General features: G+C 35.7%; 1 protein-coding gene across 1 annotated transcript in view; it reads right to left on the reverse strand.

Moving 5' to 3' along the window:
* Positions 1-2506: 2506 nt before the first annotated feature.
* LOC101900814 (protein expanded) overlaps positions 2507-27810 on the reverse strand; it is a 113613-nt gene continuing 88309 nt past the window's right edge. The window contains exons 5-7 of the mRNA XM_059125626.1: positions 15805-15884; positions 11479-15742; positions 2507-10686 (exon numbers count right to left, since the gene is read on the reverse strand). Coding sequence (XP_058981609.1) covers positions 9782-10686; positions 11479-15742; positions 15805-15884 — 5249 coding nt within the window. The 3' untranslated portion in view covers positions 2507-9781. The remainder of the gene's footprint in view (positions 10687-11478; positions 15743-15804; positions 15885-27810) is intronic.

The raw sequence follows: 27810 nt of genomic DNA on the forward strand, positions 1-27810 counted from the left end.
ATGCAGGCTCTTGGGAATCTGGGTGCCTGTTCATTGTAATTTTGAAGGAAATGGGAAAGCCGAGGAATTGGCAAGAATTGGCTAATAGTCAACAGACCTTAAAGTCGTCGAAATGTTAAAATCACCCCCTCTTTGTAATTTTAACAGAGCAACAGACCACGGAGAATGGTATCAAAACAAATCTGGCCAGATGTAATAAATGGCATGAATAAATCAATATTACGGATAACAATAGGCCATCGCAACTTTCGATCAAGAACGTCCAAATGAGGAAGAAAATTAAACTACCGAGCCCATTTTATGCCGCTATCATGCTCTATCAAGGGAAAGACAAGGAGTTATTCGGTCTTAGCATGCGTTCAGACAAAAAGTCTTTACTGGCTCTGGCACCAGAGTTAAAGCACAACTCTATTCGACGTTGTTCTCCATCCTTTCTACTTCTCCACAAATATCTATCACCTATCAACTCTTTCAATTTTTATAGCCTCCACCATACTATGGAGGATATATTAAATTTGTCCGTCAGTCTGATCGTCTGTCCGTTGTAATTACGCTATTTATTTTTCGAACGAGTTGAGCTAGAAAATTTTGCACACTCGTGTATTTTGCCAGTAGGCAGGTTGAGCCCCCATATAACGGTACTTCCCAATGTTCCGTATTTTTATGATATTAACCCCATTATTCAACGGAATTGTGTTAAATGTCGTATTGGAAGATGTTAATAAAAACGATAACCTACAAAAAATTACTAATGCAGATCCACGTCTTCGTATAGCCCCCTATATAACGGCACCCTCAATATTCAGCATTTTTATGTCATTAGAGATCTTATAGACCGGAATTGTTTCATATTTCTTATTTGATGTTCGTAATGGGTACTACAATCTATGACAGAAAATTGTCTATACGGTTCCTGGTCTTCGTATAGCCCACATATAACAGTACCTTCCTTTATTCAGTATATTGATGATTTTAGCGACATTATTCATCGGAATTGTTTCATAATTGGTGCTACAGCATGTGACAGGTAATTAACTATGTAGGTCCATGTCTTCGTATTGCTCCCACATAACCGTTTTCATTCAAGCGGTATTTTTCGACGGATTTCTTTTTTGAAAATTGTTATTATTTTAAATTTCGGCCCGCCGAACTTACTTACTTTTTTGCTTGTTATTCCTACTTTCCTTTTTTCCTTGACTAACCTAACCTAGTTCCAATTTCTGGTACAGAGTGGAACCTCTTTTTTATATTTGGCCATATTTTCCAACACCAATGAGTGTTTTCCATTTTTTGTATCTAATAAAACCCCTTCGTGAATCACGTCCATTTCCTTTGCTTAGCTTAATAATCAAATAAAACACATGTTTCTTTTTTTAGTTTTATAAAATATATATATTTTTTATTTAAACTTATATCAAAAATTTCTAAGACCTAAAACAGTTTTTTTATGTTTTGTTTTTAAATTTTCCATTACATTATCAAAAAATTAAAACTTACAATAAATTTGTTTACAAATTTATTTTTGTTTTGTTTACTCTTTGTGAAATCAATATTTTTTGTTTACAATTAAAAAAAATCAAAGTAATAAAACAAAAACAAATAAAATACAATACAATGAAATAAAATCAAAAAAAGAAAGAGTTTTAAAAAACATATAATTAATGTAGGACCTTTTTCCATTGAAACAAAATTATTTAAGAAAATATCTAAAGAAATTGCGTTTCTAAAGGCAATTTAAGTTAAAAAAATCAAAAAATAAATTTATTTTTTTTCACAACAAAAATTCCATAGTAACTTGGGTTTTTATTTTAACTAAATAATGTTTTGCTTTTGTGACTTATGGCTAAATATAAATTGTTTTTGTTTTGCTATATAAAATTATTCAATGGGAATGTTGTTTATAGTTTCGTTAATTTTTTTTCTCTCAAAAATAAAAACATTTTTTTATAAAACATATGGACTGAAAATTTTCCGGGACTATGTAATAGTGGGGGTTACGTTTATTTTTGCAAGGTTTTTATAAAAATGTATTTAAATTTAAAAAATATAATTTCTCAAATGAAAATACATTTTTAGTAAAGCATAATATTTTTTATTAATAATTTTATTAAATTTAGTTTTTTTATTTTTAATTAAAATAATTTTTAATAAAACAAATTTTTTTTTAAAAAAATTTAGCAAACATAATATGTAATTTTTTGATTTTAATAAAAATAATAAAAAATGAATATTTTTTATTTATATTCAAAATTACTTTGAAAAAAAAAACATTTAAAAAATTATTTAATTTTTTTAATAAAAAAAATTAAAAATGAAAATTTAATTGTTCAATGAAATTAATTTCTTAATAAAACAAATATTTTTTAGTTATATTCAAAACAAAAAAAAATATTTGTATTCAAAATTATTTAAAAAAAAAAGCATATAAAAAAATTAAAAAAAATAATTATTTAATTATTTTTTAATTAAAAAAATACAAACCAATAAATTATAAAAATATTGGAAATATGGAAATCACAAAACTAATGCCCGTCATTTAAATTTTGCTCAGCTGAAATGATGCTTTTCTAACAAATGTAAAGCCTACTTTAAGGCGTGTTTTGCATTTGCTCTATTTCCTTTTTGTTTGTTTTTTTTTAATTCTATTGCCTTTAAAAAATAATAAAACCTTTCTCGAATAGTCCCGGAAATATCTTCAGCCCTTGATTATAAATTTGTTTTTTTAATATATATAAACTTATCGTATACAAAAATATATTTCTCTTTTTATTGGATTAGTAATTTCTAATAGATTTTTTTATTTTGTTTTTTTTTTTTTCTTTTCTTCATATCATTTTGATTAATATATAAATGCAACATTTGTTTATTTATTAGTTTTACACAAGAAAATAATAAATAGAAAAATATGGCAAAAAATTTGTTATTTAATATTAACTCTGTTTTATTTTTAATATTTCCATTTCATTATCTAACACATTTTGGAGCAATTTAGCCATAGATTTTCATAAATAAAACCTATGCAAATTAATGTGTTGTGCGCGTGTTTTTCTTGCTACTTTGTTTTAAGAAAATTATTACAATTCTTTTTATAAAAGTTATTATTTTTTAAATGTGAAATGTTGCTATTTTTGTTTCTTAACTAATTTCTATATAAAATATAATATTTTTTCAATATTGTTTTCTTTTGTTTCTTTTAATATTCTTCATACATTGAATGTATATTATACGGTGGGGCAAGTTGTATGCAATTTTTATTCAAGTTTAGAATTTTCTCACAAGTTTCATTTTTTGTTGTAATTTTATTATTATTTTTAGCGTTTTTCTTGTTTTTTAAATTATTATTAATATATAACAATTTTTGTTTGAAAAGAAATATTCGTTTTCAATATAAATTTCTTTAAGAAATTGTAAAAAGGTCATGATGTAAAAAAATTCAATGTTTTCCTTTTTTTGTTGGAGAAGAGAAACTAGGTTTCTTTCGAGTTTTTCTTTAGAAATTCTTGTTTTTCAAAAAGCCCCTTAGAATTATGAATAAGAAAAAAGATTCTTGGAAAAGATGATAAATAACTAATGAAAGACTAGATATAAATTGGATTTTTTTGAAATTCTAAGTTTTTAAATAATTTTTTTAATTTTTAATTGATTTGTGAATGTTAAACTAGATTAATTTAATGATATTTAATGCAGACTAGATTCAAAATGATTTTTTAGTATACATTATAGCATGTTTGTTTTCTGAACAAATTTTGGGGAAAAAATCTGAAAAAGACTAGATCCAAATCTATTTTTGAAAACCTTTTTTAGTTTTAAAAAATAATTTTTGAAAAAAAAACAATTAAAAATTATTTAAATTACAGATCTATTGGCATACTTTTTGGATTGCAATTTCGAAAGTGGAAATTTTGTTATCAGAAAATCATAAGAGGGCTGCATATTACATATCGTTAGTAAACGAAATTGTTACTCTCCTTACAATTTTAAAAATCAGACGTTGTTATACTTTTAGGTCTTGTGGAAACAAAAATTGAAATTAGAACTGAATATTCTAATGCGATGCAATTCTTTAAGGAGAAGAGCTGTAGTCAAAAGTTTTTGATTGTGACGATGACGAAAGCGTTGTAATTCGACGAAATCAAGCTACTTCTTACTTATCGTAAGTATATTAAATTTTTATACTCCTCAAAATTTTAAAAATCTAACTTTCTTATACTTTTAGGCTTTGAGAAACAAAAATTGGAATTGCCACTGCGAAAATTAAAAATCGTTTTTGGCTGACATCGATATACAATTAGCTAGCCCTCAATATCGTTGACAAAATCGGCTGAGGTAAAAGTTTTTTGGACGAATTGAATTCAAGTCGTTTTCGATCATAGAGTCGAGCCTCGTTGGAAGAAGCAGACCTCTTATTGTATGTATGTTTGTATTTCTTTATTTTTACATGGGTCTTGACAATTTTTTATGTATCGATAAGCAATTTTCTCGCCTAAAGAGGGCCTATGGAAACCTACGCAAAATAGTTAAAAACGATGGTAAGTGGAAAAATGAGATATTTACATTTTTAGACACCATTATTTGGCATCAAATTTGGTTCAAGGGTAGGACGACCTTATGAACCTCATTATTTGTTGTATAAAATCGCATCTATATCAATTTTTCAATCGGCCTTTTTTGAGTTATGTCTTTACATTTTCTCAGACCAAAAACTTGGATAACGAGAATGCAAAAATCTCTTGAAAAAAGCTATGGCTCTCCTAATTGATATTTATTTACTTTAGCTTGAAGTCCGAATGTTCAATGTTTCTTTATTGTTTCAGTCAAGAAATTAAAACGCCTAAAAGTATGCTTCGATTCCACATTTATTTGTAAAATTCCAACGCCAAAAAGCGTGCTTCGACTTTATGTAATTTATTTTCCATTATTTAAAATGTCTGCCCAAAAATCTTGTTCTCTATTTTTTATTTTGGATTATTTCTCTGTTTTTGGAATTTAAATTAACGCCTAAAAATTAAGCTTCAACTCTAAATTGGCTTATCATCAGTGCATTTCTTTCAAATTACGGATTTCCCTAATTACCTTTTCAGAAGCAATTTTCCTACTTCTTTTTAAAATCAACTCAAAAAAATGTGCTATTGTTTTATCAAATTTTTAAATTTAAAATTAAAAAGTTTGCTCCTAAATCTCGTTTTCTATTTTTTGCGCTTTAAAAAGTATGCTATGATTTTATAAAATTTACCTTTCTTCAATCCTGAATCCTGACTATCTTTTTTTGCATTTGAAAAAATGATTATACCCAAAAGTATGCTTCAATTTTAAATAGCTTGTCATCAATTAAGTTTTTTAAATCTACTTCGATTTTAAATTGGGGGCTTTAAATCTGATTTTTTTTCTATTTGTTTTTGAGACATACGATTTCCATGATTTCTTTTTAAATCACAACTCCTAAAAGTATACTTCATTTTTATACCATTTGTCTTTCATTAATTCAAATATCTTCTCCTAAATGCTTTTTTATAACAATTTCCAATAATTCTAATGGGCTTTTCAAATTTAAAACAAAATAATTCCTTAAATATAACTAATATCTAAAAGAGTATTGTTGTTGTTGTTGTTAAATAAGTTGACTTTTAAGCAAAGGCTTAGTTATGATGGAAATATATATAAATTATATTCGATAAATATCTATAAAAATAAATTTCAATCACAGTTGTTTTGGGCGGAATTATTAAGATATATATGTGTGTGTTTGCATGAATGTGTGCGTTCGTTAAGTTAATGAGTATATGTATATTATTATATATTTGATAAAAAAAAAAACAAATGTATGTGTATGACAAGGTGGTTTAAATTCATATAAAAAAATCGTTACGATTCAGAGAAGAAAAAATAATTACGTGTAAAAAAAAAAAGATTTTGTTTCTTTTATAAAGAAAGGGCATGGCGCGCCTTGTGTATGACACAAGTTTCCCGAAATTCTTTACAAAAAAGCAAGTTATTGATTGATTTTTTAAATTATTTGAAATAATCCGTATTTTATACTTGAGTATTATTGCAGTTTATTTTCCAATGGAATAGTTTTATTTTTGTTTTCTATGTTGGTAGTTGTTGTTGTTGTCGTTGGCTTTCTTCCTAAAAGTGACTAGATTTAGTTTGTTAGTTGTAGTTTTCTGGTTTATTTTTTTGTTTTTTTTTTCTTTTCAATAAAAAATTACATATAATGTATATTCGGCTTTTATTTGAGGTTAACGTTGTTATTGTGTGTGTATGTGTCTTGTAGTTTAGTTTACCATTTTTATTAATTATATAAAATTGGCTTTGTTTATATATAACTCTTCTTGTCTGTCACAACATTATTGTAGTATTTCTCGTTTATATATTACACGGATTGTTTTTTTTAAAAGAATTTGTTTAAAGCTAAATGGCTTGCAGAAAAGTCAGTTAATAAAGTTGGAACGCTTAACGCCTTGACTATGTGTTGCTAGGAATGTTGTTGCTTATTTTTGTTTTTGTTGTTATTTACAATTAATATTAAACTTAACTTTTTTCCATTTTATTCATAGAATTTTTGTAAGTATTGGAAAAATTATATATAATATATAGAAGCATCATATAATGATGATGTATTATTAAAGAACTCTTTCTTTTTTTGCAGGTCATCATCTAGTATAGATGATGTATTGTTTAGAAAATACTAACCAAATTCGTTATATGTTATCCCTGTAAATGTTGTTGATGATTTCACATGGTTGCCATACTTTTTTTTGTTGCGGGTCTACGGTACAACCTAAATGTATGCCTTACTTTGGCGATGCGAGTAAGGTTTTGAAATGTATGCAACTATATAATACTGATCCGTTGCATTAATATTTGTTATCTATCATCTGTTCAGATATATATTTTCGAATTTTTTTTCTTTGTTCTTATCATGTGATGACTTACCAGCAGGCATCCTAAAACTATGCTATATTTATATTTACTTTTCTGAGTTTAAGCAAATTATTGTCTTAGTCTAAATTGGAGTGAGTGCAGTATAACTGCAGTCACTTGATTGATGGCCCGCCATCTGTCTGATAATTTTTTAAAAAAATGAACAGGGATCACCACCACGTTGTTCGACCAAAATGTACGTGTCAGAAATACTTTTTTTATTGTCCATGGGGCTTAAATCTGTTTTTTCGTCTGTCTAATAATTTTATAAAAAAAATTAACAGGGAAGACCACCAGGATGTTTCACCAAAATTTACGTGTCAGGAATACTTTTTTTAATTGTCCATGGGGCTTAAATCTGTTGTTTCTTTTTTCTTAAAATTTTATAAAAAAGAAGAAATGAACAGGGATCACCACCACGTTGTTCGACCAAAATTTATTTGACAGAAATACTTTATTGTCGATGGGACGTATATCTGTTTTTTCTTCTTGGTGGCACTATGAATTGTCTTGTCTGACGTTACCCCAACTGTTCCAACTACCCTGTCTTAGCGAGAATTTTCATAAAAATCAATAATTGGCTCTGACCGACAAAAATTTCAAAATTTTGCCTTTATTTGAGTTTTTAAAGGCTCGAATACACATCATGTTTGAGTCATTTGCAAAATGACTTGTTCCTACTTTAATCTTTCGTATTTTTCTAAAATACTTTTAGGCGTTCTACACAATTTTTTTCAACTATAACGAATCGTATTTATTTATGGTTTAAATATATTTTTACATGGTATATAGTTCATATAGCATAGCGTTTCTACGAAGCTTAAAATTTGTATGGCGCGCCTAAAAGTATGCTGTAAAAATGTTAAATCTTAAAATGTGAAAAAGTCACTTCACATATGATTTTAATATGCTGTGTAAACTGGCCTTATCTTAACCCTTGCTGACAGAGAGTTTTAGAAAAAAAAAACTTCGGTCGTGGCCTGAAAGGTTCTCTACATTTTTCCCACTTTAATCTTTCGTATTTTTGTAACATACTTTTAGGCGCACTTTTTTAAACTACAACGAAACGTATTTATATATTTTTTCATGGTATATAGTTCAGTTTGTTTGAACTTTAAAAATTTGTGTGGAGCGCCTAAAAGAGGTGTAAACCGGCCTCAACTTAACGTATGCTGGCAGCGAATTTTGGGAATAAAATCTTCGGCCCTGGCCATAAAAAATCTCAACATTTCGTTTTTTTTAATGGCTAATTGTTTGTGACATGTTTTATTACTCGTCATCTGAAACAAGGGACTGCAAGGCACTCAAGATGTCGAGTTTCTGGGTTATTTTGGAATTTGGAGCTTGTTGGACCAAATATGAGAAATACATTAGCATCAGCTGACTATGATAATAATCAACCTAAAAGTATGCACTTTTTCTCAGCCATATGCTAGAATTTCTTATTCGTCAGGGATTTTTCTCTTTATCCCCTGGAATTGATACAGCTCTAAAATTAAGAAAATCAATATTTGAATTGAATAGAAATCAAATATCAAAACCTTTTTTCAAATACTCCTTTCAATTTTCTAGAGGCAGAAAATCGTTCATCAGCTGAGATTGGGTTAGGTTTTGCTATTTACCTAAAAAAGTAAATTTAAAAGTTTCCTATAAAAAGTCTTTCTTTCACATTTTATAGCCTCAAAAATAGCATGCTTCATTCAGCTTCATGGGATTTAAGTTCTTTTTTCCATTTGGTTCTGGTAGTTGGAATAAATGTTCTTCTTCTTCGATCCAAAACCCAATTTTCTTTCACATTTTTATTTTCGGAAAATTACCTACCTAAAAGCATGATTCATTCAGCTATCATCAACACCAAAAAGTATATCTTGTTTTTCAATACGTTTCAAATTTAAGATGTCTTTTTCTTTGGCCTTTGCAATGGATTTGATAGATCTGTAAATCTCAATTTTCTTACCACCAAAAAAATGAATTGAAAAGTTCCAAAAAAACTCCTCATTTTTCACATTTCTGATTTTCAAAAAAATTTCCAACCAAAAGCATGCAACATTTAGTTGACAACACCGCCCACCCAAAAGTATGCAACCACATTTTCAAGTTTTTCAATTGGGATATAAGTTCTTTTTTTAGGACGGTGCCTCTGAAACATCATCATGGCGACTCTGCAACAATTTTCGTTTCCTTTTATCAAAAGGTTAAAGCGATTCGATTCGTTAATTATTCGTTTTCAAAACTTGTACTAACTGACTTCTCGTTGATAATGGAAAAAAAAGGTATATTTTTTGTAATTAAAGGAAATTTGAAATCAAAGTGTTTTTTTTAGAAAAAATCTTATAATTTCCACCACAAAAACTCGTCGTTTCGAACTTCTTTTCACAGAAGAGAAGATTGAAATAAATTTTTATAAAATATTTTCTCAATATTGGATTCAAGGAAAGCAAGACCAAACAAGATCATAATGTGTATTTTTTCAACATCATCAAGGCACCTAATTACGGCTCCGAGATGATATTAAAATGTCCACACATAACGTCCTTAGTGGCCTTGCTTTACTCTGCTTTGCATAAAAGGACCAACTTACATTTTGTCATACTCTCTTAAATTTCTCGTTCAGCGAGGAGGAGTAATTCCACTTACCTTCCTCCATTTTTTTTCCATGGATGGAACAACATTAAATTATGACCTTTTTGTCTTCTTGTCAGGAATCTACTATTAACGAAAACGAATACCTTTCATTTTGAGTTTGGTTTGGGTTTGTTGCTTTTGTTGTTGTTTTTTTGTATTATTATGAAACCTTGATGAAAATTGTCACTTGTGGCCACCGGTTAGCAGATGTTGTTGTTGATGTTTCTGTCGTTTACGTATGAGAATTATAGCTTTTATGATGTTTCAATACAGCCGGATCCATAACATAATTATTGGCCTCAGCCAATTGCATTGGCAGCGGAGGCAATTTATCATTTGGATGACGATGTGGTATCGAAGTTTTACGTGTCTTGGTCATGTTGGTGGTGGTGGTGGTGCCGGTGTTGGTGTTGTTGCTGGTGGAAGAGCTGGACAAAGCCTTGCCACTGGCCATGGCAATTGTTGCCGATGTCGATGATGTGGCATTGTTGCTGCTGCCATTACTTGATGCATTGCTGCTGGCATTACCATTAATTTCGGTACTACTTCCCGGTGGTGTAGAACTTGTTGAACCACCACTGCTACCGCCGCCACTTGTTGCATCCTTCAATTGCTTTGAACCTTTATTGGCTGGTTGAGCCAAAACTTTGGTTTGCTTCAACAATGAACGGTCGTTGCACAGGGCCGATATCAAGGGTAAATCCAAATGTTTACTCTTCTCTCTCAGCAAGGCTATGTCAAATTCACTTGGTGGTGTTTGGGAATGACCAGTACCAGTACCGCCAGAGCTTGTAGTGGTGATACTTCCGCCATTTGATTGGCCTGCCGCCAGTGCAGTACGACTGGCCTGTTGCTTGGCAGCCGCTACTGAGGCCTGCAGCTGGGCAATAATATTGCTCTCTTGACACCGACCCAAGAGCAGATCATGTTTGGGTCTTTCACCAGCCCACTGGGCACCACTTGATGTCTTCGTCATATGACTATTAATGCCACGTGGTACGCTAAGGGTAATCGGTTTGCGTGGCGGTAATTGGCTGCTACGGAATGCTGAAATTGAATCTTGCGATTGTTGTAGTCCTGCAATGCTACTATTGCTGTTACTTGTAGTTTGGCTTAAGGGTGTGGGCTTTGATGGAACTGGAAGGAAAAAACAGAGAGGGAAAAAATAATAAAAAAAATTAGAAAATTCGAAAAATTAAAAAAAATATATTTTTTAAATCCATTTTTCAAAATAGCAGAATTTTTTACATTTTTTTTTTAAATCGTAATTTTTTAAATTTATTTTTCAAAATGACATTTCTTGAACATATCTTTTGAAATTATTGATTATTTTTTTCAAATAAATTTTTAAATAATCTCAGGTTTAAAAAAAATTAAAATATATCTTTCGAAGCCATTTTTTGATTTTTTTTTCAAAATTTGCTCAAAATCATAGATTTTTTTACATTTTTTTTAATTGTACATTTTTTAATATATTTTTCAAAATTATTTTTTCCACTTTCTTTTTGAATAGTTCTTCTTTTAACGTTTTTGATCATTTTTTCTTCAAATTCAAGTTTTTAAAACATTAATTTTTTTTAATTTTGCTACAAATCGTAAATTTTTATAATTTTTTTTTCAAAATTTTAATTTTTTTTTGAAAATATTTTTGGAAATTACAATATTTTGGAATATAAATTACTATTTTTTTAATATTTCTGCTTTTTTTGATTATTATTTTCAAAATTATTTTTAAAAATTAAAAAAAAATATATTTTTTTAAAGCCATTTTTTATATCTTTTTTCAAAATTTGCTCAAATCGTAAAATTTTTTTCCATTTTTTTTTTCAAAATCGTAATTTTTTTGCAAAAAAAAAATACAATTTTTTCGTTTCATTTTTAAAAAAATACGTTCCTAAAAAACAATTATCCCCCCTCTTCCATACTCACTTGGCGGTGGTTTCTCCGTTGGCGTCGGCATTGGTGGTTTCTTCAAACGCCTGTCCACATAGGGTGGCGGCGGTGGAGGCGGCAAACGTTTCACTTTCGGCAACGAATCTAACGTATTCAGAATATTGTCATCTGAACGTGATCGGGCGAACAGTGAGGCCGTCGATGAGCCCGACGGATTTACTACAGTCACAGCGGCGGCAGCAGCTGGATGCAGGGGTGGCGGTGGTGGTGGTTCATATGATGAACAGATACTGGCCATCGATGGACTATACATGGGCGAATAGGCACTTGGCAATTGTACATAGGTATCGGAAAGATTTTGTGTTGAAGCGTAGCGTGAATGGGTGGTCAAGGCCAATGGCAGATAGGGTGTGCTGCGATAAATCGCATGTCCTTTGCATGCCTCATAGGCCTGATGGGAGACGGCAGCGGCGGCCGCAGCATGATGATGATGGTGGTGGTGATAGGCTGCTGTCAAATAGGGATGATGATGGTGGTGGGCATGTGGCGGCGGCGGTGGTGGTGATTGGGCCATGGCCGCCAACATAGAGCCCTGTTTGGCATCCAAATATTCCTGTTGACTCACGGCTGGATCCTGCAGAGGATAGATGACATAGTCCACATCGCTGTAGAGTTGTTGTTGGTAGAGTTCAAGTTGTTTGTGGGCCAGGGGAGTGGTATACAAGCTGGCCAATTGGGTGGGTGGTGGTGGCGGCGGTTGCCGGGGTAGACTGGGTGGTGGAGGTGGTAAATATTGTCGGGGTTTTATGACCGGCAGTAGAACACATGTCCTGGGTGTTGGCTGCTTCAGCTCCGAGGGATAGGGCGGTGGTGGTGGCGGTGGCTGTTGTTGATGATGATGGTGATGATGTAGAGAGGACATACTCTTGTGACCACCGTGCAGTGAATAGGGATGATGCATTGGTAGGCCGCCCATTGAACTGGGCAACACTCCCGCTCCGCTTGCTCCAGCCTGTTGTCCATGACCCATGGAGGTCACCGACATTGTCGACGAATGGGTGGGTGTTGTGGGCGTGGATGCTCCATGCAATTGCTGCATGTTCAGTGATACCTGCGAACCACTTACATAATTGGAATTAGGAACCGAAAGTTGTGACAAATGACTGGGTAGATGATGGCTGCACACCGAACCGCTGGACGAGGCAGCCGATGAACAGTTAGTGGGTGCTGCATAGCTTGGTTTGGCATTCTCATTTACCACCGAGGTGTGGGCCTTGAGGATGTTAATTTGTGGCCTGGTGGTAATAAAACGGGCGGTGATCTCCTCCGACTTGAGGGATGTCATTGAGCCACCCACATTGGGGAAACCATTGGAGGGGGAGGACTGATTAAGTGAGGAACTTGAAGAGGCCACAGAGATAAGGGATGTTGGTCTGGGTTTGGTGGCCATGGGATATGGTGGTGGGTTGCGGCGTTTAATAACTGTGGGCGCAGCCACGGCGGGAGGTGTTGGTGGTTTGGGTGTATTCATTATTTTCGGAAGAGGCTTCGTTTCCGTAGTGGCATTCAATGGCACATGATTCGATGGCGTTGATTTCACGGCCAAGGGCGTCACTGCTGGAGGAAGTGTGGTGTTTTGCGTTGCCGAAATGGAGACTGGTGTGGCATTGCCTGCATTTGCGCCCAGTGTGCTTGTTGTTGTGGAACGTATGGGTGGTCCACACAGCCCTGTGGTTTTATGCCTCGCATTGTAGGGTGGTGGCGAGCGCATTTGTATGTTACTCAAACTGGGTATATTGCTGTCCACGCGCTTTGGTGGCGCCGGAGGATCGGTGGGCAAGAGGTCACTTATCAAGTCCTCAACATGATCCTCTGTGGGTGCCGTATCCTGATGACCTTGGATATAAGATTCCCCCGACATGGAGAGTGGCAGTGTAACATAATCGCAATCGGAATCTAAAGTATTTGAAACGGTTTTGCGATTCGGATAAGAACCACGACCCACAATCAGATCCGTCAGCTCCTCCGCTGAGAGCAGGGAATGTTTGTTATCTGTGGGATCACTGCCATCTCCGCGGAAGGAGTCACTGGTGCTGACATTCGAATCGGAACGCAAACGAAAATCGGAATTTTTCAAACGTTTTACACGATAATTTCCCACCCCTCCACCTCCTATTCCGCCTCCGCCTACTCCACCAACTCCATCGACAGAGTCCTGTAGCTTATGATCCTCGCCAATGGCGCTGTTCGAGGGTTGAAATATTCCATAATGGGAACTTTTTTCCGATTCAGCCATTTCGGACGACTGGCCCGTCATTTCACTGCTGTGCATGGTATAAACTCCAGATGTTTCCGTGGGAGCGACAGCATGAGCCAAGGTGTACACACCCGAAACACTTTCACTTTCCTCCTGATTGGAGGACATAAAATCATGATCAATACATGTGGATTCCGGTTCGGAGAGAGTGGAATTCTGTGCCGTGTGACTGAAACCCAATTCCAGGCTAGATGAAGTGGAGTTTTTCCTCTGGTGGTGGTGATGATGATTAGAATCCGAAGAATTTAAGGCACTCGATCGTACAGCCAATGTGGCCAGGGATGTGTTGTTATCATTGGCCGTGGAAGAGGCCACCACAACGGTGCTGCATGTCGAGGAACATTGTGAACCAATATTGTGTTGGGAGGATGGTGAGTCCGTTGATGAGTCCGTGTTGTTGCGTTGCCCTGCTGCCATGGGCAGTGATGAAGAGCCGCTGGTCGATGTGGAGTTGCCGGCCGAGGAGGTGTTACTCAATTCCGTGGGCGATTCCCTCTGCTTCTGGGCCTGTCTCACAGTCAAAGCGGCCAGCTGTTCCTCCAAATCCTTCAGCGAAACCTGCCCCACCGATGAAGTTTGCCTGCTAACACTGGGCCGATCCAAGAGATGAGCCAAGGCCAAACTTTCCGTGGACGGTGCGGCAATGGGAGCTGGTGGTGAGTTGATCATAATTTCCAGTTCATCCTCCGAATGCACCCGATCACTGACAATACCCGAAGTGGTATTGGAACTGGTACTCGAAATGACAGATATCCTTTGATCGCTTTTATTTTTATACGTTGGCAAATGGAGGCTACGCGAGTAGACATAACAGGCATGCAAGCAGTTGCTCTCCTCCTCTTCCCGTTTGATGACTTCCTTGAGACGTGCCGCTATTTTCATGCTAAACTGATGCGTCTCCTTGCACAGGGTCAGGAGCATTTTATTTTTTTCATCCGACGTGGCAAAGAGGGTGATTTTACTCTCTCCCGAACGGATTTCGAATTTTTTACGTTCAAACGAGAGCTTGGTAATATTGGGCCACAGGAAGGTGATCTGTTGCTGTTGGCCATCTGGCCCGGTGCCACCACCAAAAATCTTAATACCCTTAGCATAGACCACAAACCACGAATTGCCTGGGCCTAGCTCATTTTTACTCATGCGCATGCGAAAGGTGTGGGCATTAATGCATTCATTGACCAGGCAGGCCTGTTGTATGTAATGGAGTTCGGCATCGGCTTGTGAAAGGCCACGATTCTCACGATGACAGGCCCTCAAGGCACTGGCAGCCCAGGCGGTTCTCAGGTGCTCGGGTAAATAGTCTTCCAAACGAAAATAATCGGAACACGAAGAGCTGGCATTGGTCGATACCGTTGAGGCATTTGTCGAGGCATTGCTGGGACCCCGGCTAATCGATGACGATGAAGAGGAGGGTGACAATGGCATTTTGCCCGCTGCTCCACCCAACACCCGTTTCAAACCATCCATTCCCGTAATATTTTCCCTGGTCGAGGCCATGTAACTGGATAACCGCAGAACACGCTCATTTACCATATTAGCTCGCTTACTAATCTTTGGCAAAGTTGTAGTGCTGGTCGAGGATTTATTTAGTTGTTGGTCTCCAATCTTGTCACTTTTCGTATTATTATCGCCCTGGCCACTGTCGCTGGAGGTTTTACAATCCCCAGCCATTAGGCTGCCAGCAACACCTCCGCTAACACCACCAGATGTATTGCTGTTAGTATTACCACCACCACCATTGTTGTTGCTACCACCGCTACCACTGGGGGCATCACCTAAATCCGCCTGCAATGCCAGACCCGCCAGCAATATCATCGACTGTTCGGCATATTCTCTTGGTATGTCACGCTGTAGGGCATTGTATTTTAATTGGAGATAATAGTTGTGTCGTGTCGTCTCATCTTTTAACATGAACGGACTCTCGATATAGAATTGCACCCGAAAATGTAACTCCAGCAGGGGTCGACCATTGGCATCGAGACCCTGAAAAAGAAAAGAATTGTTAGTAGGGGCTTGGCATATGCGGATAAGAATTTGCAACTTACATGAGTGTGTGAGGAACGCCAGCTTTTTGGACCATATTTGGATAGTTTGCTCTCTGGATCGGCAAACATGTATTCGCCATCTGAAAGTGAAGGAGAGGGTGTGAGGGAAAATTAAAATTGAGTCAAAAAAAAAAAAATAATGATAATACAATTTTTAAGGATCGATAATCGTTTTTTTAATACTCTCAGCCATATGGCTACAAAGGGTATAAATATTATTTGATACTTCCAAAACGTGCCTCATTGAAATATCACTTTTAGACCCTAGGTATCTTTGGACCGAATTTGTTTCAAGACATTTGGAGTCGATATATAGGTGCCCGTCTGTCCGCCTGGCTAGTGATCACGATAACCCCCGAAGGGAGAGTCCGATTTGGCCAAACGGCACATCGTAAAAATATTATCAAGCTTAGAGCGATTTCGGAGATTGGCTATATCGGTCCACCCCTTATGGTACATCCCCACATATGGCCAAAAGTTTCTAAGAAAATAATTTTCCTTATAGAACAAGAAAAGATCATTCAATTTTGCACAAACTTTGCAAAGCTTTATATTTTTATAAGTGCTAGGCCAAGTGCGAAAAGGGACATTATCGGTCCACCTCCCCCACAAAGGGTCATAATTTTGAATAAATCTAACTCCTATAAAATGTTAAATAAGAGCCTGATTGTTTTGAAATTTCGCGCATCCAAATATTTTTATTAACAAAAGATCTGGTGTGAAGATCGTTGATGTGGGTTCACTCCTTCTGGTACCTCACCCACAAAGGGGTCTAAATTTTGAATAATCAAAACGCTAATAAAATGCGAAATAAAGCATTCGATTCTTTCTAAACTCTACACATCCTAATATTTCTACCAATATAATATCTGATGTGATGATGATATATATCGGCCCACTCCATCAAGTACCTCCCTCACAAAGGGGTCAAAATTTGGAATAATAAAAACGCTCATAAAATGTGAAATAACCATCCGACTCATTCTAAACTCCACACATCTAAATATTTTTACCAACATAATATCTGGTGTGAAGATGGTATATATCGGCCCACTCCTTCTGGTACCTCCCCCACAAAGGGGTCAAAATTTTGAATAATCAAAACGCTCATAAAATTTGTAATAAGTTTTCGATTCGCTCTTAACTACACACATCCTAATGTTTCTACCAACATAAGATCTTCTGGGAATATGGGGTATATTGGCCCACTCCTTCTGGTACCTCCCCCACAAAAGGGTCAAAATTTTGAATAATCAAAACGCTCATAAAATGCGAAATAATCATCCGATTCATTCTAAACTCCGCACATCCGAATATTTCTACCAATATGATAGCTGGTATGAAGATGATATATATCGGCCCACTCCTTCAAGTACCTCCCTCACAAAGGGGTCAAAATTTGGAATGATCAAAACGCTCATAAAACGCGATACAAGCATTTGATTCACTTTAAATTTCACATATACCGATATTTTTATTAACATAAGATCTTCTGGGAAGATGGGGCATATTGGCCCACTCCTTCTGGTACCTCCCCCACAAAGGGGTCAAAATTTGGAATGCGAAATAAGCATTCGATCTACTTCAAATTTCACACATACAAGTATTTTTATGAACATAAAATATTCTGGATGTCGGATCACTCCTTCTGGTACCTCCCCCACACAGGGGTTTAAATTTGGAATAATAAAAACGCTCAAAATATACGGAAAAAACATTGCATCCTTTTCAAATTTCACATATACCAATATTTTTACTAACATAAGAGCTTCTGGGAAGATGGGATGCATTGGCCCAGCCTTTCTGGTACCCACCCCACAACGGGTCAAAATATTAGTAACCAAATCTATCATAAAATGCGAAATAAGCATCCGATTCATTCTAAACTTCACACATTCCAATATTTCCACTAACACAAGATCTGCTGTGAAAATGGATAATATCGGATCACTCCTTTTGGGACCTCCCCCACAAAAGGGGCGATAATTTTTAATAATTATATCTCTCATAACTTGCGAAACAAGTGAGCGATTCCGTTGATATATCTAAATGTTTCTCCTCAGAGATTTGATGTGAATTTAGAATTTATGGGCCCACTCTTCTCGTCTCCCCTCCCCCACAAAATTAATATTTTACGTGCAGGCAAGGAATATAAGTCAAACCCCCTATTATTACAAACTCCACAGGAATCCTTTAAGAAAAGTAACACATACAATTCACACATCGATATTTAAAGCCATACATTCTTCGAAAATTATCCTCTTCCGCCACATGGAATGCCTAAGCATCCTCTCTCATCTCTCTTTCTTTCCTACTTCAAATGGAACATCCTTGGGTATATTAAATCAAGTGTAATGTGTGGTGTGTGTGTTTGTGTCACATAGAATTATATCATGGTATTTTTTGGAATGCCAACAAAAGGCCAAGTATTTGGACTATAATGGCAGAGACGACTTTCTGTAGGAAAAATACGCTTCTCCATAATCAAAAAAAAAAAAAAAAAAGAAAAAAATGAATGGACAAAACAAAATAATCACACCTGCCTTTTTAACTTTGGCCAAAACAACAACAACAACAACAACACATATGAATTTCTCGTTGGGGTTTTGTATTGATGATGGCATGCTGGATGCTGTTGCTGCTCCTGCCTGTACTCCTGGCATTTCACCACGGGGATATTTTTGGTAGCGAGTTGGACAAATGTCGGCTGCCAGCCAACCAGGCAGGGTTAGGCAACCACAAAAAATGTTAATTTGTATTATTTTATTCACATGCAATAACAACAGCAAGAATACCTTATCCACACATACAGACATACAAAACCATACAAAATTTCAAATCGAACAAACGATCTGGAAAAAAATTTTTGGGTCCCCCCTAAAAACGCACACAACAATGATGTATGTTGCAATCAGTCTTGTGTGTCTGCTTTTCATCTTCTTCTTCTTCACATATTGGTTGTTGTTGTTTTATTTCCAATCAAGATCTCTCTGTGGTACTCTAACCTGTTTTTTTTTTTGCTTTTGGACATCATCAGGTTTGGGTGACAATATTCAGCAGCAGGCAATAGCCATGGCAATACTGGCACAAGCCTCATCGTCAATGACAATTTGGGGATGATAATGATGGGCATAGTATTTGTTGTTCCCCCTTTGTGGGGGAGGTACCAGAAGGAATTGTCCGATCTCCACCATCTTTATAACATATCTTGTGTTTATGGAAATATTGAGATGAGCCAAGTTTGAATGGAATCGGATTTTGACTTCACGTTTTAGAGCTTCATGGATATTGAAAATTTTGACCCTTTGTGGGAGAGGTATCAAAAGGAGTGGACCGATATATTCCATCTTCACAGTAGACATTGGGTTAATAAAAATTTTAGGATGGGTGAATTTTAAAGACAATCGGATTCTTACTTCAAATTTTTTAAGAGTTATAATCATTCCAAATTTTGACCGTTTGTGAAGGGAGGAACTTGATGGAGTAGACCGATATTGTCCATTTTTCGCACCTGACCTATCAGTGCTAGCAAATATTAGGATATGCAAAGTTGGAGCAAAATCGGATTATCACTTCTTTGTCTGTGCAGTAAAATATTTTTTTTGAAAAAGTCGACCTTTTGTGGGGGGCCAGAAGGAGTGGGCCGATATTGCCCATCTCCGAACTTGATCTAAGCTTGACAATTATATTACGATGTACCAAATTTGGATCAAATCGGATACTCCCTCCCAGAGTTATCGTGCGCACCAGCCAGACAGACAGACGGACGGATTGACGTCGCTAGATCGCCTCCAAATGTCCTGAAACGGATTTTGTCCAAAGAGACGTCGAGAACCGTTTTCGATGAGGCACAGCCATACATATGACTGAGGGTATAAAAATGTTGTGAAAAATATTTTTCCAAATAATCGCTGATTTTGATATACCACCCGAACCGTTTTAAATAACCCCATCATGTGACCACTTGGTAGGTGTTGTAGGTATTTTATTAGCTTTCAAATGATTCCTATATTGTCCATATCGGTTTTAGTAGAGATCCGAGTCAAATCCGAGTCGTGGACCAGGATTTTTGGGTAAAATATCCGGTTATCTGCGTTCGTCCCGCAAGAAAAAATACTTTCCCGAAATCAGGGTACAAGTACCTGCCTCTGGAAAAAAATCCCAAATATCATAGGAACAATTTTGTTTCAATTTTCACAACCCGTCCATACCCCCAGACAGTTCGACCCCGACGATGCAATTCTTCAAATTCACAATAATTTTATAAATTGTATTAATAACATTCCAGGGTAAGGAAAGGGAGGGCAACTCATTAAAAATGCAAAAATGTTTTACATATCGTTGAATATTTCCCTTGTTGTACAGTTTTATTTGTGAATAAAAAAAGAAATAAATAAAAAAATAAAATTAATTTTACATAAAGGGCAGGGCTTGGAAGCACGATCGCCTTGCCGGAGTAGCAACGATAAAAACCACTTTAATATCGTTCAAAAAATTGTCTAGATCATAAAACTTAAAAATTGAATTTATTGATAAATTGTCAATAAAATGCTGTGATGGGATCAAACCGTAGCACACCTATTGTGGGGGGTGAGTGGAGAGTAAAAGTCAAAAGAAAACCTAATAAAAAAATAACATTTTTTTCATTTCATTTGTACGACACGTGAGTGAGCCAATGATCATCATCTATAACTGTGATTGTATTGGTGTGTGTATATGTGACGTTTGTTTTTCGACATTTTTCATGATAATGACAATATAGTAATGATGATAATGATGACGTTTTGCCCCACTGCCGGCAACCAGCGGGGGAGTTGGATTATCTGCGAGTGTATTGTTTTGTTTCTGTATTTTGTGGTAATGTTTTAAATGAATTGTTGTTTGTTTTGTTTTTTTTTTTTTACATTAAAAGCTTTAAGCATTTTTAAAGGTCGGTCATGCCCTTGAGATTATAATCTCTTGTTAATGTTATGTTGTATTTTTGTTGTTGTTGTTTTGTATTAATGCTTATAATAATAACGTGTCTCTGTTCCGATCTGTCCTTCCCTAAATACACACAGACGTAATTTTACTTTAAAATACCTCGGGGACATTGTTGATGAAATTAAAATGCACATTTTTCGGGTAAAGAGATGACCCATTGTAGGATGGGAGATACTGAATATCAACAAAACCAAATTTTTGACAACAACGCCCACCAATGGTCCCTGGTAGACCGACCTAGGCAGATACGACAAAAAAAACTTGACTTTTCGGTCTATCGATTTTTTCCAAATAACAAAAAATCTGAGACATATCGACCATAAATAGAATCATATTTTCGGCTAATTTTTCCAATCATCAGGTTTGTCATAAAATTGTACTATAGGTCCCAGAAGACATCGAACTCGAAATTCAACCTCAACGTCAGGATATTAAATAATATACAAACATATTGCAGGCTTTAAGTCGTACTTCATATCGGGTCTATGCATATTTTTTCTAGAAAACATCATCATAGGAGGATAATGTCAAAGACAAATATATTCTTTATCAAATTTAACTATAAGTCACCAAAGATAATAAATGTCTATTTTTTGCCAAAAAAACAAAAAAAAAAAAAAAACTGTCGTTCGAGTTTATGCATAAAAGTAATATAAAGCTTTATTGTAGATAGGAAGTGTCAAGGGAGAAAATATTCTACATCAAATTTCACTAGAAATCTCAGAATAAACTATATGTATAAGTAAAAAATAGGTTTTAAGAATATTACATTCGAAATTTATATAAAGAAGTAGAAATTTTGTGTTTGCGTTTTTGACTGTCAATTTAATACGTTTCGAAATTAGGTCAAAATCTCCCATAAAAATATTTTTTTTGTGGAAAGTGTTAAAGGAAGACAAATTCTAGACCAAATTTCATTATGAGTCCCCGAACAAAATAAATGTGTAAACCTAATATGTATTATAAATTTTTTATATAAAATACTCTATATTTTCGGCAAAATAACCATTTTTTCCAAATATTTTATTTGATACGCAATGGAAATAGAGATTTATATTCTTTGGAGACTAAGTAAAATTTGATGGGGAATACACTTTCCTTTGACACTTGCACAAAAAAATTACGTATTATGGAAGATTTTGACTCAATTTACAAACATATCCAATTAACTATAACCCCAAAAGTATATATATCTTCCTGATCAGAATAACATTTTAAGTCGATTTAGCGATGCCTGTCTGTCTGTCTATTGAAATCGCGATAGAGTCCACATTATGTAATCTACCACTTTTAGGTTTAAATTGTATGCAGGTTTATTGGATTTGAAAATGGGCTACATGGGTCCACGGTATAGCCCCCATACAACGGCACATCCCGATTTTCAGTATTTTTAAGGCTTTTGCAGTTTCCAACCAATTAGCAAAGTTTACATTTGGGGTTTTTAGTAGGTCTGTTTTCTCCTTGCAAAAAATATTCGCTACTACAGATTTGGTAGCGCCCATAAGACGGTACACCCGATTTTCAGAATTTTTATGGTTCTGCCACAAATTCCAACCAAATAAGAGTTCTTGGTAGGACTGTTATTTCCCTGCAAAAAAATATTCGCTAGAGGTCCACTAATTGGTATGGCGCCCATATAACAGTAACTCCCGATTTTCAGGATTTTGAAGGTTTCTGCTACAATTTTCATCCAAATAAGCTGAAACTGGACAATTAAGGTTCATCCTAGGTCAGTTCTCTCCTAGCAAAAAAGGTTCGATGTAGGTCCAGGATGAAGGTAAAAGGTATAGCTCCCATATAACGGTACCTCTAGATTTTCGATATTTTGAAGGTTTTTGCCACAATTACCAACCGAATTAGATGAAACTTGATAATTGGGGTTCTCTGTAGGTTTGTTCACTTCTTGCAAAAATTTTCGATTCAGGTCCTCCAATTGGTGTAGCCCCCATACAACGATACCACCCGATTTTCGGTATTTTGAAGGTTTCAGCCACAATTTCCAACCAAATAAGCTGAAACTTTACATTTGGGGTTCTTGGTAGGCTCGTTCTCTCCCCACAAAAAATATTTGCTACTGATGTACTTATTGGTATGGCCCTCATATAATGGTACCTCCCGATTTTCGTTATTTTGAAGGTTTCTGCCACAATTCACAACCAAATTAGATGAAACTTGACAATTGGTGTTCTCCGTAGGTCTGTTCTCTCCTTGCAGAAAATATTCGCTAATGGTCCACTAATTAATATGGCTCTCTACAACGGTACCTCCCGATTTTCCGTATTTTTAGGGTTTCTGCCTCAATTTCCCACCAAATTAGTTGACTTGACAATTGGGGTACTCAGTAGGGCTGTTTTCTTCTTGCAAAAAATGTTCGCTACAGGTCCACTAACTAATATGGCCACCATAAACCTCCCGATTTTCGGTATTTTGAAGGTTTCTGCCAGAATTTTTTATCCAAATCAACAGAAAGTTTACATTTGGGGTTCTTAGTAGGCCTATCCTTTCCCTGCAAAAAATATTCGCTAGAGGTCCACTAATTGCCATAGCCCCCAAAAAGTTCCGCTTTTTGCTATTTTGATGGTTTCTGCCAGAATGTTTTAGAGTATCTTCTATAGGATTTTTCATAAAAGACCTTCCTCAAATCACCGAAGTATAAATTACCTTATATAAGTCTTTTATAGATCGTCCTCTATAGTTTGTATATCCTCTATGTAAGACCTTCTACATTCACACCAGACTTCATATATGTCTTTTATAAATGAGGATCTTTTATAGACCCTACAGCAAGTCTAAAACTCAGGCTTTCCGTAGGTTTTCTTTCATACCTCTTTTATGTGTAGAACGATATATATGGACCTTGTAAACATATGACCTCTTTTAAGGTTTCTATATAGAAATAAGATCTTCGCTATACGATATTTTATGGGTATCTCAAAGAAGGAAGATCTTCTTAAGGTTTTATAAAATCTGAACCAAAAGTCCACAACAGGACTTATAGAAACCAAAAATACACCCATATTCTTGTCTCACAAGAAAATCTTCTTTTTCTCGAAGACCTATAAAAATTATTCTGTAAAAGTTGGAGGAAAATTTAGTGAGGTTCTCCTTAAGCAGAAAAGAAGATCTATTGAAAGTTCTTTAAGAAATAAAAAAAGTTAAAAACCCCTAAATTTCCCCTCTCTCCCTCTTTTCTCACACACAGGCACACAAAGCAACTGTGCCTGTGGCACTCATCTCCCGATCAAGTGGTGATATGTTTAAGAAGCTGTACAAGACGCGTGCTTGAGTACACCAACAACAAAAACCTGCCAATTTTTTTCTTGTTGTTGCTGCTACTTTTTTTTGATTTGTAAAAAAAGTAATAACAAAAGCACCAACGGGTAGCACCAGTAGCTGGAAATTCCATTAAAAACGACACACATACAAAGTGATTGCTTTTCAAAAAAAAGCTACAAAAACAAAAAAGAAAAAAAAAAAAACAAAAACACCAAATTGGAAATGCTAAAAAAGGTAGTAGCATAGAACAATAACAACAACAACGACAGGGACAGCAGCAGCAAAAAAACGGCCCAACTGGCTGCCAGCCATACATACACGACCATATCCAACAATCGGGCACACAATTCACAGATTGGAATCCAACAAGCGAGGCAAGAATCTACAATCTCATCTCGTCGAGCTATAGAAAGTGCTTGGAGGCTGGCTGCACAGGCCTGGTTGGTTGATGGGGCTGGCTTGTTGGCTGGCTGGTTGGCATTCTGGTAGAGAGGTGCGCGCGCATGCGCAAACTCTTCTTCTCTTCTTGCCGTTTGTAACACTTGATTTTTATGGAGTATTGCTTTGGTTTGGTGATGACAAGGTAGGTTTGGATGCCTTGCTACGAAGTTGTTGTGCCGGGGTTTGGTGCTTCGTTGTTGCTTTTTTGTCTCTTTTCAGAGAGAAAAAAAAGATGTTTTAAAGTAGTTCATCAGCAAATCGATGACATGGTATTTTTATTATTAATATATAATTTGTTGGTGTTGTTGTTGTTGCTATTGCTAACATACAACAACAACAACCAAGCGTCTTGTACAAACTCCATTATTATAAACGTCAAACTGATAATCACCAGCATCAGAGTCAGCAGCCAAGAGGCAGTCGAACAGGCCGACCGACTCTGGGTGCTGTTTTGGTCTTCTTGGCTTTTGGTCGAGGCCAAGATCATTTTTTCGACTGGCCTCTTCTGCCAGCCAGCCAGCCTGTTTTGTTGCTGTTATCATTTTTTTTTTTTTTTTGTGAAAAGCAAAAAAAATATTAAAATTATTAAAGTTGGTATTGAAATCTTAAAAAAACTGAAAAACAAGACATGGCAAAAAACGCTGAAAAGAAAACGCTCATGGTAATTACATATAAGCCGAACAAAAATATGCATATGTTGGCAGAACGCGCTCTATACAAATTATGGTTCATTAGAAAGTTTGTTGTTGACTAGCTTCTTGTTGTTGTTGTACTATTTTGAGTGTTTTGGTTGTTTTTTTTTCCAATTTTGTTTTTGTAGATCAGTAGCGATAAGGTTTTGCAGCAATTATGTATGTTATTGTCGGTCGGTCGGTCGGTTGGTTGGTTGTTGTCGCCATGTCTTGTTGAATGGAAACGGGTATTTGAAAGGCGCCACAAGAAAATAGAACAGCCAGTTCTATTGAAAAAAAAAAACAGAACAGAAGAATAATGCCAAGAATAGGAATATGTGGTCAGAGATTTCGAGGAGGCAAGAAGAGGTGCATGGAACTTTAAATACCACCTACCTTAAGCTATAAAATTAAATTCGTGAAAAATTTGGCTAGAATAATAAAAAAGGTCGAATATCGGTGGTACCGTTATATGGCCATTATAGAAAAACTGGAACCTGTACATACAATGTTCTTCCATCCTAGCCAAAACCCATTACGAACTACAACTACGGAATCTTAGACAAATCCTTTACGAAATGTGGTATAAATAGTCAAAATACCGAAAATCTAGAGGTACCGTTATATGGGTGCTATAATTGGTATAGCATGTTGGCTGAGCCTGCAGCGAATAATTATTGCGGGGAGAGAACAGACCTACCAAGTACCCCAAATGCCAAGTTTCAGCTAATTTGATTGGAAATTGTTCAGAAACCTACAATATACCGAACATTGGGATTTTTCGTTGTACACCAATTGGTGGACCTGAATCAAACATTTTTTGCAAGGAGCGAACAGACCTACAGAGAACACCAATTGTCAAGTTTCATCTAATTCGGTTGGCAATTGTGGCACATACCTTCAAAATATCGAAAATCGGGAGATACCGTTGTGTGGGGGTTATACCAATTGAAGAACCTGTAGCGAATATTTTTTGCGGGGAAAGAACAGACCTACCGAAAACGCCAATTTTCAAATTTTATTTAATTTGGTTGGAAATTGTGCCAGAATCCTTCAAAGTACTGAAAAGTAGGAGATACCGTTATATGGGGGCTACAACAATTGGGTGACCTGTAGCGAATATTTTTTACAAGGAGGAAAGAGACCTACCGATGACCCCAAATGCCAAGTTTCAACTAATTTGGTTGGAAATTGTGGCGGAAACCTTTAAAATGCCGAAAAGAGGGAGGTACCGTTATATGGGGTCTATAACAATTAGTGGACCTGTAGCGAATATTTTTAAAGGGAGAGAACAGACCTACCGAAGACCCCAAATGCCAAGTTTCAGCTAATTTGGTTGGAAATTGTGATAGAAATCTTCAAAATAACGAAAATCGGGGGGCACAGTTATATGGAGTTCATACCTATAAGTGGACCAGTAGCGAGTATTTTTTGCAAAGAGAGAACAAACCTACCAAGAACCCCAAATGTAAAGTTTCAACTAATTCGGTTGGAAATTGTATCAGAAACCTTCAAAATACCGAAAATCGGGAGGTACCGGTGTATGGGGGCCATACCAATTAGTGGACATGCAGAGAATATTTTTTGCAGGGAGAGAACAGACCTACCAAGAACCCCAATTGTCCAATTTCAATTAATTTGGTTCGAAATTGTGGCAGAAACCTTCATAATACCGGAAATCGGGAGGTACCAATTAGTGGACCTATATCGAATATTTTTTGCAGGAAGAGAACAGACCTACCGAGAACCCCAATTGTCAAGTTCCAGGTGATTTGATTGGAAATTGTGACAGAAATTTTCAAAAATTCGAAAATCGGGAGGTACAGTTATATCGAGTTCATACCAATTAGTGGACCTGTTGCGAATATTTTTTGCAGGGAGAGGACAGAGCTACCAAGAACCTTAATTGTTACGTTTCAGCTAATTTGATGGGAAATTGTGTCAGAAACCTTCAAAATACTGAAAATCGGGAGGTACTGTTATAGAAGGGCTATACCAATTAGTGGACCTGCAACGAACATTTTTTGCAGGGAGAGAGAACAGACCTACCAAGAACCTCATAAGTAAAGCTTTAGCAAATTTGGTTGGAAATTGTAGCAGAAACCTTCAAAATAACGAAAATCGGGAGGTACCGGTGTATGGGGGCCATACCAATTAGTGGACCTCTAGCGAATATTTTTTGCAGGGAGAAAACAGATCTACTAAGGGGCCCAAATGTAAAGTTTCATCTAATTTGGTTGGAAGATGTGTCAGAAACCTTCAAAATACCAAAAATCGAGAGGTACGGTTATATGGGGTCTATACCAATTAGTAAACCTGTGGCGAATATTTTTTGCAGAGAGAGAACTGAACTACGGAGAACCCCAATTGTCAAGTTTTATCTGATTTAATTGAAAATTCGGGCAAAAAGCTTCAAAATATCGAAAATCGGGAGGTACCAGGTGATTTGATTGGAAATTGTGACATAAACTTTCAAAAATTCGAAAATCAGGATGTACAGTTCATACCAATTAGTGGACCTGTAGCGAGTATTTTTTGCAGACCCACTAAGAACCCCAAATGTCAAGTTTTCGCTAATTTGATTAGTAATTGTGGCAGGAAACTTCAAAATACCGAAAATCGGGCGTTACTGTTA

Source organism: Musca domestica, unplaced genomic scaffold (assembly GCF_030504385.1).
Source record: "Musca domestica strain aabys unplaced genomic scaffold, Musca_domestica.polishedcontigs.V.1.1 34, whole genome shotgun sequence".
In the NCBI taxonomy this organism is placed as follows: Eukaryota; Metazoa; Arthropoda; class Insecta; order Diptera; family Muscidae; genus Musca; species Musca domestica.